This window comes from Macrobrachium nipponense, chromosome 3, assembly GCF_015104395.2.
Source record: "Macrobrachium nipponense isolate FS-2020 chromosome 3, ASM1510439v2, whole genome shotgun sequence".
Lineage (NCBI taxonomy): Eukaryota > Metazoa > Arthropoda > Malacostraca > Decapoda > Palaemonidae > Macrobrachium > Macrobrachium nipponense.
The window spans coordinates 91,604,676-91,617,175 of NC_087202.1; the positions used below are offsets into that span (position 1 = coordinate 91,604,676).

At 40.9% G+C, this 12,500-nt stretch overlaps 1 protein-coding gene across 1 annotated transcript in view; it reads left to right on the top strand.

The window, feature by feature from the left end:
- The window catches only part of LOC135222446 (short/branched chain specific acyl-CoA dehydrogenase, mitochondrial-like), a 223,558-nt gene that overhangs the window by 143,869 nt on the left and 67,189 nt on the right, over nucleotides 1-12,500 (top strand). Inside the window, exon 4 of the mRNA XM_064260532.1 lies at nucleotides 10,484-10,690. Coding sequence (XP_064116602.1) covers nucleotides 10,484-10,690 — 207 coding nt within the window. The remainder of the gene's footprint in view (nucleotides 1-10,483; nucleotides 10,691-12,500) is intronic.

Genomic DNA, 12,500 nt, shown 5'->3' on the forward strand with positions numbered 1-12,500 from the left:
TAAGGAACATTTCACTGGGCGACACAGGTCTTCCCCCAGAAATAGATTTTTCCTTTGTCAAAATCCCTTTTGAGGGTCCTTTATGAATGTAACCTGAGAGGCAATTTGCCCCCTCTTTATTAGGGCTTTTATAAAAAATAGGATATTTCAGGTTCAGGTTGGAGCAACAATGTCGGATGTGTTCAATCAAGAAGAAGGAGTACCACAAGGAAGTGTTTTAAGTGTAACCTTGTTCGCCTTGGTAATCAATAGGGTTTCTAAAATAATTCGCCTAGATATAACATATACCCTTTTTGTTGATGACCTGTCGATTTCTTTTGCAGCATCAAGGATGGCATTGGCTGAATGCCGCCTTCAGCTCTGCATTGATAATATAGTAAAGTGGGCTGAGGTTAATGGTTTTAGATTTTCTGCCAGTAAAATAGTAACTATGCACTTTTGTCGTGTAAGGGGAATCCACCCTGATCCAGATCTATTCATTCATAGGCAGAGAATTCCATGTGTTGGTGAAACAAGGTTTCTTGGCTTGATTTTTGATAGCAAGCTGACCTGGATTCCACATCTGAAATATATTAAGGCAAAATGCTTGAAAGCAATGAATTTGCTGAAAGTCCTGTCTCACACTTCGTGGGGTGCAGACCGAACTCAGATGTTGAGATTATATAAAGCCTTGGTCTTTTCAAAATTAAGTTATGGGTGTGAGGTGTACACTTCTGCGAAGCCAAATAGCCTTAAAATGCTCAACTCAATTCATCATGGAGGAATACGGTTGTGTACAGGAGCATTTAAATCATCTCCCACCGAGAGCATGCTTGTAGATGCTGATGAGGTGCCACTGGATCTTCATTACAAGCGTCTGCTAGGTCGGAGCTGGTATAGATTCCAGAGGCTACCTAAGTCTGTAACCAGCAATTGTATGAGAAATGAAAGGCATTGGCAGTTTTATGAGTCACCCCAAGCAACCTCATCCATTTGCTTTTAGAGTAAATGACATTGTCTGTGAAATAAATATGCCAAGGATCGAGATTTTGCCAGCAAAATATCCAGTTAGTCCCCCCTGGAACTTCCCATAGGTTAAATTCTGCAGATACTTTAATTTTACCAAGACAGAATTGTCCAATGAGGCTATGCGGTCAATATTTTTAGAACACTCCTTGCAACATGATAACTCCACTGCAGTTTTCATGGACGGCTCAAAGTCAGATGCTGGCATTGGCTTTGGAGTAGCCTTCCCTGATTAAGAGAGAAGTGGCAGGTTATCACCGGTTGCATAGATTTTTACGGCAGAATTATATGCAGTTTTAAAGGCTTTAAAGGAAATTTTTATTCGGAATGAAAATAATTTTATTATATAATTTGACTCAAGAAGTGTTCTTCAGTTGCTGGAATCTTGTAACCTTTTAAACCCTCTGATTTTAGATATATTGAAATGGCTGCTTTTACTGAAAAGAAGAGGGAAAGAATAAAGTTCTGTTGGGTGCCTTCCCATGTTGGGGTGACTGGGAATGAGAAAGCTGACCAACTTGCAAAATTGGCAGTCAACTCCCCAGAACCCACAAGATGCCTACTACCATATCTGGATTTATATCTTCTAGTAGGTCAGAGAATGAAAAAATGTTGGCAGTCCCAGTGAGAGGATATTTTGACTAATCAAAAAATGCGCAGTATCACGTCATCAGTGTCTCCTTGGTCATATCCGTTTACCAAGGAGACAAGAAACGATGTTGTGCAGATTGAGGATTGGACATACATGGGTTCTTGATGTCTCGTGAAAATCCTCTGTTTTGTGAGAACTGTACTGTGCCCTTGACTGTGAAACATTTGTTGATTGAATGTCCCAGATTCAGGAATTTGAAACATAGGTTCCTGTCTTGGGGTCGTGACAGAGTAGGTAATTTTATCCTAACTACAATTCTTGGAAAGGATTGTAATATAGAGCAGTTATATAAATTTATGGGGGAGGCAGGCCTCCTCAACCAAATTTAAATTATACATAGATTGTCTATGTAAGAACTTATATATATGAACAAAATTTTTATATACATATATTTATAGATATTTTTGTATGAAATTTATTAAAAATTTAATTTTTTCTATTTAATTTATTTCGGTGTCAATTACCCAGATGATGTGACGCCAGACTTAAGACACAATCAATCAATCAATCAATCAATAGTCCAGGTTGAATCTCTAGAGAAATGTCTTCGGTCGAGGGAGATAATTCTGTCTCTGTGTCGACAAGTCCAGTCTAATCCCTTGCCAGATCATGACTTATCTGGGGATTGTTTTGAAATCCCAGATTTTGAGGGCTTCTCCCCGCTCAGAAACGGATAAACAAGCTTCTAAGTCTGGTCAAAGAATTTTTGTCCTCTGTAATGCAGCCAGTTTCTGTTTGGAGGACTCTCCTGGGCCATTTGTCATCCCTCATCCAACTGGTTCACGGAGGTCGTCTCAGAATGAGGTCCCTTCAGTCGACACTTCGCCAGTCGTGGGATTTCGTGTCCGAGGACACGATAGTTGCCTCCTCTCCTCAGTGTCGGAAGGATCTCCGTTGGTGAATGCAAGTTCACCGCCTCAAGTCAGGGACGTCTCTTCTTTCAGTTCCGCCGGACCTAATGTTTTGGTCAGACGTCTCAGATCAAGGTTGGGGCGCGCACCTGGGCTTCGAAGCCACTTCGGGCCTTTGGTCAGAGGAAGAAAGGATCATGACAATAAATTGGAGGGAACCAAGGGCAGTGTACTTAGGCCTTCTTTCATTTCAGGATCAACTGTTGGAGTCGGTTGTCACGATCTTCGTCGACAACACCACAGCAGTCTCGTACTTAAGAAACCAAGGTGACACACAGTCGGACCTTCTCACTCAAGAAGCCCTATCAATCCTTTGTTGGGCAGAAGACAGGGGGATTACGTTGGTCCCTCAGTTTATCCTGGGCCATCACAACGTCCTAGCAGACGCCTTGTCGAGACTGAACGAAGTTCAAGGGTCGGAATGGACATTTTGCCAGGAAGTCTTCAACAGCCTCAGGAAGAAGTGGCCTGTCACAGTTGATCTGTTTGCCACCCCACTGAATTTTCGGTGCCAGATCTTCTTTGCCCCTTACCAGACTCCTCAGAGTGCCGGGACAGATGCTCTTTTGCAGGACTGGGAGGGCCTTCAAGCCTATGCATTTCCTCCGTTCACTCTGGTGAGGTCAGTCCTCAACAAAGTGAAGGTAACCAAGCCTCTGGATCTCACCTTGATTGCCCCCTTCTGGCCACAGAAGGAGTGGTTTCCCGACCTACTGGAAGCACTGGTGAGCCCCCCATTTGTCGGACAGAGAGACCAGGTCTTCTCAAGCAACCCCATTTTCATTGGTTCCATCAGAGGCTCCACATGCTTCATCTTCATGCCTGGAGACTATCAGGAGATTCTCCAAGCACGAAGGGTTCTCCTCCAAAGTGGCGCAACAGTTGGCTCTTGCCAGACGGCAATCAACCAGAGTAAATTATCAGGCTAAATGGTCGGTTTACAGACGTTGGTGTAAGTCTCAAGGACATTCAATTTCTAGACCTTCCTTACCGAAAATAGCGGAGTTTTAAGTTCATTTACATTATGACAGGGCCCTGTCACCTTTGTGCATTAAGGGTTATAGGTCGATGCTTTCCTATGTTTTTAAGGCGAGGCTCCCTGAAATCTCTTCATCTTATGTCATTAGAGATTTAATTAGATCCTTTTCCCTATCTCGACCCAGTCCGCAGTGTTCTCCTCCGACATGGGATGTTAATAAAGTCTTTCAAGCCATAAGGTTCCTTCCATTTGAGCCTCTTGAATACGGCCGAATTTAGGGACCTCTCTTCTAAGACACACTTCCTTGTCTCGTTGGCTACAGCCAAGAGGGTGGGTGAACTGCAAGCACTCTCTTTTCTGGTTGCCAGATCTGGACAAGACATGATTTTGTCATACCTTCCCGAATTTGCTGCAAAGACTGAATCATCTGATAATCCCATTCCCAGGTCTTGTTCTGAAGTTGCTGGTCGACTTTGTTGGTAATTTAAATGAGGAATTAGTTCTTTGCCCTGTTAGGGCACTCTCATGCCATTTACACCGCACAAAGGACATTCAGGGTCGTCCCCGTCATCTGTTTGTTTCACCCCAAAATGTCAAGAGACCTATATCAAAGAATGGTGTATCCTTTTTTCTCAGAGATCATATTGTTAAAACTGGTGGTTCGGCTGCCTGTGAAGGCCATACGCCGAGAGCACACAGTATTAGAGCAGTTGCTACATCAGTAGCTTTTATGAAGAATGTCTCAGTCGCCAAGGTACTTGAGGCGGCGACTTGGCGTTCTAATTCTGTTTTTGCCTCTTTTTACTTGAGGGATGTTTCTCTAGTTCTAGGCGACCTTCGTTTTTTGGGCCCGTTGGTGATGATGGCAGGACAGGTCGTCAGACAGGAGAATTAGGTAGTCTTCCTGTTTTACGTTTGGATGCTACCTGTATATTTTGTTTATTTATTTATTTTTGTTGTTGTATATATTTTTTGTTTTTTGTTTTTGCATTATAACTTATGGCAGTTTTTGGTTTAGTTATAATGGGAATTAGGCAGTTTGGTATTTAGATGATGTTGATGACAAGGATTGGCTGCTTGACAACTCATGCTGCTTCCATTGTCAGTCTGACATGGGACCAGCCACTGGGTTGTTGGCAATGGCGACCACGCTTCTCCCGAAGTCGATGCCAACCTAGGACTAGCCACTGGTTCACTTATCCTGACGACTCACGCTTCTTCCATTGTCCTTCTGGACAAGGAATTAGTCGTTGGATCGTTTGCTGTCATCTGGTGACTCGTTCACCATCTACTTTTTGTCTCACCTGTTTTCTCAGAGTCAGACAGTCGTGTGAGATCAGGCGACATTTAGTAGCCCTGAGTTTCTTGTTGACGAAGTCGGTTGCGTTGATACACCCTCCGATGATCGTTTAACATGAGACCAGGTTGGACTGTCAGGCACCCGTCCTTCAGGACTCTTTCGCCTTTTTGCTTCGCGCTCCTTTCTCTTGGCACCAGAAAGCTCGAGTCAGGAGTTGCTCATGAGCCAATATCACTGCTGGCAACATTTGGTTGCGTTGATACTCCCCCAATGTTTGCTTAGCTTTGAATCGCCTAGGCAGTCCAGTCACTCATCCTTCAGGGAAAGAGTTGTCAATACCTGCTCCTCTCTCTTGGCACCAGACATTTGTGTAGACGTTGTAGTACTTGATAAAGTCATCAGGGTGCAGCCTTGCTGTCCTCGATTTGTCTGACTGGTCACCTGGTCGGTCACCTGACTTTAGTTCAGACGGACTGACTATGCACTTACTCCTTGTCCTTTACTACCGCGTTCGGCGGCATTATGGTAGGAGACTTTGAGTGCTTAGTATCTTAGACCTTGGGTTGAGTTTATAACTGCCTATGATATATATTTCTTTGATTGTTTTATGTCCTATTCAGCCTGAAAGGGAAATTGTACTCAGATTCCCTCCTCCTTTTCAGTGTGGTTAATCGGGCTAGATAAATTATATTAAGGTAATGTTTATTAATATGGAATTTTTATTATAAATTAACATTAATAATACTTACCTGTATAATTTATCTAGTCCCACCCATCCTACCCCACGATCTGCCTATCACTGGCGGACAGAATAGGAGGTAACAGGGTTGCCAATGTGGTAAATTTTGGTGCAGTTTTTGGGGATTTAGGGCTAGATAAATTATACAGGTAAGTATTAATAATATTAATTTTATAATAAAAATTCCATATTCATCTCTGTCAGTCAAGAAGAGTCATAGGAGGAGTGATTCTTCCCTTCCCCCTTCTAGCAAGAGACGTTGAAGAGGAAAGAAGCTCTCTTCCCCATCTCCTACTTCTTTTTCTCCGTCTTTTCCTCGTCATCGAGTCAAACATTGGAGAATTATGGACTTTGTGACATCATGTTTTGCAAGTGAGAGGAGTGCATCGCCGTCTTCTGGCTGTCTCCCCTTATGAGAGGAGTGATTTGCCAACTTCTGTACACGGGCATGTCTCTCCCTTGCACATTCATGTTTGTGCAGGTGGGAAGAGTGATCTGCCAACTTCTCTATACATCCATGTCTCACCCTTACACGTGTGTGTTCGTGAGAATGGAAGAGTTGTGAGTCAGAGGAGGGGATCACCGTTTTCTCATCACGGCCGTGTCTCCCTTACGTGTATGTGTTCAGGACCATAGAGGTGTTGTGAGTGATAATAATAGTGATTTGGTGGCTTCTCTACACGGCCATGTCTCGCCCTCCTCACACGTACGTGTTCATGATCATGGATGTATTAGCCCTTATCTCAACCATCTCAGTCTCCTATACCTGTTCCAGTCCATCGTAAAGATGATAAGACTTTGTTCCCAGACTTTCTCTCTCTTTTGTCAGAGGTTCCAAGTGAAATTCCCCCATGGCGACAGCTCCTTTTGACAACCTCATGTGGAAAGGTTTCACCAGTCAGTAGAGTCCCTGTCTCTTCACAGCTGGAGACTATCAAGTATCTCCTCCAAGCGAGAGGGTTTTCTCAAGGCTGCGGGAAGGATGTCTGGCTATCTCAGGAAATCTTTGGTAGCAGTTTACCAGGGGAAATGGACAGTCTACTGTGATCGGTGTTGTCGACGGGTTTCTCCACTCAGAGCTTCTGTTCTGTGGATAGCGGATTTTCTGATCTTCCTCAGGGATGAGAAAGGTCTTTCTGTTTCAGCTATGAGAGGCTACAGAGCACCCTTGGGCTTGGTGTTGTGCCTGAAAGGCCTGGACAGCTTCTCAACCTGGGAAGTCTCCTTGTTCAGGAGTTTTGAACAGTCCTGTTCTCCAGGGGAATTTTAGTTAGTCCTGAGAAGTCTCACTTGAGCTCCATTTGAGCCCCTAACGTCAGTCATCAGAAATGGATCTGACTCTAAAGACAGTTTTCCTGTTGGCCTTGGCTTCTCTGAAGTGAGTTGGGGAGCTTCATGGCCTGAGTTATGATGTTAAACACGCCAGTGGTTTAGGGTCTGTGGCTTTCAAATTTGTCCTGGAATTCTTAGCTAAGACCCAGAATCCTTTGGTGCATGATACCAGATTTGCCTCATTTTCCATTCCCTCACTGAATGACTTTGTGGAAAATGATCTGCAAGAGCGCTTGCTTTGCCCCATCAGAGCACTGCAATGCTATCTGAAAAGGACTCGTAACCTAAGACCTAGGTGTCGTAGACTTTTCGTTAACACAGGCTGGTCCAGAAGGGAGGTGTCCAAGAACACAATTTCATTCTGGTTACGTGAGATGATTAAACAGGCTTACTCCTCACATGATGGTTTTGTCACTAAGTCTGTGCAGGCTAGAGCACATGACATCAGAGGTATAAGTTCCTCTCTGGCATTTAAGAAAAACTTGTCTGTTCATAGAATTTTGAGCACTGGTTCTTGTCTATATCAGTCCATGTTCACTTCCTTTTATCTAAAGGACGTTTCCCACAGGTCTTTGGACAATTTTTCCTTGGATCTGGTGGTGGCTGCCCAACAAAATTCACCCAGTGCCCCTGATGGGACAGTTGATATCTTGCCTATGATGGTGTGGATGAGAGAATGAGTGAGTTGCCTGACCTCTTTCTTTCTCTTTTTTTCCTTTCTTCTTCCTATGGGCGGGTTGAAGAATTAGACACGTCATATGTTGGAACTGGTCTGATTCAGGTGAGTAAGGTGGTCATACTGGTGGTATTGTGACTAAACAATAGACAAATCTACTATTCAGTAGCAAAGGCTCCTCTCTCTAGCAAGGGGAGTGAGGAGTGGTGACCAACCTATGTGGCTTGCATGGTTCGTTGTTTGAACAGGCAGAGTTTTCTTTTGTTTCTGGAATGCAATGAATCTGGCCATATATCATTGTGTTTCAACCTAGATAACTGAGTTTTTAGAAATCCAATTGTCTGTTTTCTCATGGGCTTGGGCCTCCCTCTTTAGAACTTGTTTTTCTAGGAAGGATGGTCAGGTGAGTTAACTCCCAGCCACTTTAGGATGCTTGTGTCTATCCTATTGTTAAGTGAGGGTTTGTGTTTAATCAATTTGTATTTTTCATAGCCAACACACATGAGGTCTTAACATTTCCTGCCCACCTCTAGCCGCCCCTCTCTCTTTTCCTAGGTTGTGGGGAAAGACTAGCGCATCACGAGGTTCTATGCCTGGTCGGTGACCAGCTTCCACCTCATATACACATGAGTTGCCAGGTGCCACAGATTCTCAGCATTACAATCTTTGATTGATTTTAACCTGTTTCCAGCTGGCACAAGAAGAGTATCCTGTTGTTAAGACCTCAGGTTTGTTAGCTATGAAAAAATACAAATTAATTAAAAATTTGCCAGTTTTTCAGGTTAATGTATTAGTAAGCTTCACAGAATAGTGCTTACTTTAAGGATTGCTTAGCTTCAGTTTTTCACCTCTTAATTTTTTTGAGCAATTTCTTTAAGCGACCCTTGTAAATTTAGACACATAACTCACTGATAATGATATAGACAATGTCCACCTAGAATCTCCTTTGACCAGAATAAAATCTCGGGGTTGCATGTACTATATTTAAGAGTACCTACTTGCTCAGTGTCCAAAACATACTTTACCACCTGTGACCAGCCATGGTAAATTGGGGTGTAGCTGTTAGATGTGACATTACAAGGCTGAAGATAGATTGAGATGGTTTGAGTTTATGATAAGTACAATTGTAACCAGTTAGGGAATTGGAAGGTAGGTGACCAGTGGTAAAGCCCAAAAGATTATGGAGAAAAGAAATAGTAGTTGGAAACGATCACTTTGGAACAAAGAGACATCATTATATTTCAGACCAAATAAATGGAACACTTGACATTAAAATATTTAATGATGACAATATAAGTTTTGTAAATTATACTAGAGTTGCTGTCAAAAATGTAAATGATTTAGAAAATCTTAGATATTGATGTACAATTGATATGGCATAGTTTTAGGAAATGATCTATATAACCAGTTATGTTGGTAATGGTTACCTAATGTTTATAATTAATATTTTACTGAAAGTAGAATGAAATTCATACTTTTATCACTTCTATTATTCTTGTTTTGTTTAGGTTGGTGTAATGTCATACAAGGACAATCCAAAAATTTCATGGAAAACCTTGTTTACTTTCAAATAGCTGGTTAAATTTGCAACAAACTGTGTGTTCATGAATCTTTCATCCTTGCTCAAGTTGGAAAGTGTACAGTTTACTCATTATTGCTAACATCTTTTAAATACATTGACAGTTAACCCTGCCTTAGATGCTTTGAACACTGTTTATGGGGACAATGCTCCTAAAAAAAGTGCTGTTTACAAGGATTAAAAGATTTGAAAAAAAATGAATGGAGTGTGAAGATTATCATCGAAGTGGGAGACCGTCCTCATCAATAACAGAAGAAAAAATAGCTGCTGTTCAGTCTCTGTTGAAAGAAGATTGAAGGATTACCATTAATTACATAGCCAATGCAATTGGCATTTCTTGTGGATTAGCAAATTCCATTCTGACAGATAACTTGGGATTAAGCAAGCTTTCAGCAAGGTGGGTGCCAAAGGCATTGTGGCAAGAACAGTTGGACCAGAGGGCAGATATTTCTGAGATTCTTTTAAATTGATTTGAAAGAAATGAAGATGAATTTCCTGGCAAGATGGTGACTGGTTTTGAAACATGGATTTATCTTTTTGAGCGAGAGAATAAAATCTAGTCAAAAGAGTGACTTCCTAAAGGCTTAGATGGTCCAAAAAAATTCAAAGCAGAGTGATCTGCTAAGAAATTGATGGCCGTTTTGGGATTCCCTGGGCATAATAGTAGTCAACTCCCTTCAAGATCCCAAAAGAGTTACAGCAGTTTATTATGCAAGCATTTTAAGAAAATTAAATAAAGCTCTTGTCCAAAAAAGGCCTGGCAAACTTCTTAGGGGCATTCTTTTTCACCATGACAGTGCCCCTGCCCATTCATCAAAGTTGGCAAGAGATGTTCTGAGAAATTTGGGTTGGAAATTCTGCTCCTCCCACCCTACAGTTCTAGTCTGGCCCCTTCAGACTTTTTTTGTTTCCTATATTAAAGGAACGCTGTTTCCTACGATTAATGATGCTTTGGAGCGGTTTCCATCTAAAAGTTCTGATTTTTACAAAGATGGGCTAAAAGACTAGAAACATTGTTTGGAAAAGTGTATTGCTAGGAATGGAAGCTATGTTGAAAAATAATAATGTTATGTAAGTCAGTATATTTGCTAAATGAAGTGTTTTTCATATTTTCCATGAACTTTCTGGATTATCCTCGTACAGTTCATTTGAAATCTGTGAAAGTTAACTGTTGTATTAACCTTCATTTAAGATTAAAAATTAATCACTAACATCTTTTCACACTAACATCTATTCAAGTTAGGATGTCTATGATAACAATGTATGTAATGTAAATTACTGTTATTAATAAATTGATTTTCATGTTACAGTTCATGGCTGTCGAAGTTGAACCAGAATATGGAGGTTGTGGGTCATCATTCTTTGTGGCAAATTTGGTCATTGAAGAGCTTGCTAAAGTAGATGCATCCATAAGTGTTTTCTGTGATATTCACAATACCTTAATTACATCTTTGTTTCGTACATATGGAACTGAGGAGCAAAAGGCACATTATCTTCCAAAACTTGCAATGGAATTTGTAAGTATCCAAACGGATTTTTTTTTCAGAAGTTACCTCAATAGTTTCGTAATGTGTAGTATCGAAATCTGGTGTTGTTTTTCATATAAATTTAAAATTAGTTAGTTTATTGGGGTTTACTACAGTGGCCCTAGTAAAATTTTATAACTAGCTACTATTTAATTAGAGGCAGTAGATAAAGTGAAATTGTTAGGTATTTGAAAAGTAGACTGTTGGATCGTGGATTGGTGGGACTTACTCCCAGATTGGGACATCTGACTTATCTGCTGAGAGCGTTTGTAGTACACTTACAACAGCTCTGAAATAAAGAGCTGTTCATTTGATCATGAATTTTTAGAGATTGGAATTGTCACTAGCTTCTTAAGGGTTAGGCAAATTAGCTATTGTGAATTTGAAAAAAAAACCACAAATCAGCCTTAATCTCAGAGAATGGTGTAATCGATCATACCCATAGGCTAGGCTACCATAAAAGTGGGTGGTTCCAGTGATAGGATGCTGGTAAAATGAATTCAGAACAACTTAGATTATTTGAATTATACTGTTTACAAGTACATTACAATTATCAGTAACTAATACCTGTATATAAGGAAGCAATCCACACCAGTACAGTTCAACCTTGAAAATCCAGCATTCCATGATTGGGGAACTTGCTTGGTCCAGGATGTTTTTTAATCAGACGTCATTCGTTCTTTAGCAGCTACGAATGTGGTGCTACATGTTTCAATTTTTGGATTTTTTTATTTTTGATCTGAAGCTTGCCACATAAATATACAAGCACAGTCTTTCCATTGAAAACATTCTGTGTACAAAAAAAATATATGTAGCATACAAAAGAACGGTAAATTGGGTATACATACGTAGTACTACAGGCAGTCCCCGGGTTACGACGAGGGTTCTGTTCTTGAGACGCGTTGTAAGCTGAAAATTGTTGTAAAACCTTAAGAAAACCTTACTTTTAATGCTTTGGGTGCATTCAAAACTATGTAAACTGCGTTCTTATTGCATTTTCCATCCAAAAAACCTTCAAATATTGATTATTTTGCATTTTTGGCATCATATTTCTTCTGCCAGATGAGCGTTGTAGGCGCCGTAACCCTGGAAGTAATTTCTGATGAATATAATTGAAAAGCGCCTTAACGTCGTAAGCCGAACCCGTCATATCCCGGGGACTGCCTGTATACTCATGTATCTTTTGATCTCATGTACAATGTTATAATTAAAATTTCATCCAAAATAAGGATTTTATATTAGTAACTTACCAAATAATTACAAAGTTGTAAGTTTCTACTTTACGTGGCAGCTAAAAATTTGAAAGTCACAGTAGCATGCTCTTTTTGTTATGGATGTACAGTAGATAGTTTGCCCCACCCTTTACCTGGGAAGAATAGGTACAACACAACTAGAATTGACAATTCGTTTCTGCTGGTCAATGACTGAACAGGTTGTTGAACAGCTCATTGGATTCATTTTTTCACCGGATGGTTTTGGTTTTCTCTGCATCTGTTGATGATTTTTGGTAGCGTGCTAACAATATTTAGCTTAACTGATTTTGAGGACTTTTTGAATTTGTAATTTGTTTCATTATGTCAGATACTATAACAGATTCACTTTAGTCATGCATCTGGTGTCTAGGCCAGTCTCTTACGACACTCCTGATTGGCTGTTGATAAGCCAGTCACAGGGCTGGAAAAACTCAGTCTCTCTTGAGAGTTCACATAGGCAGGATGTATGTTCCACTTCTCCTGAGGGATAGCCTACGTCTTTCTAAAGTATCCCTCAGGAGAGGTGGAACATACATCTTGCCTATGTG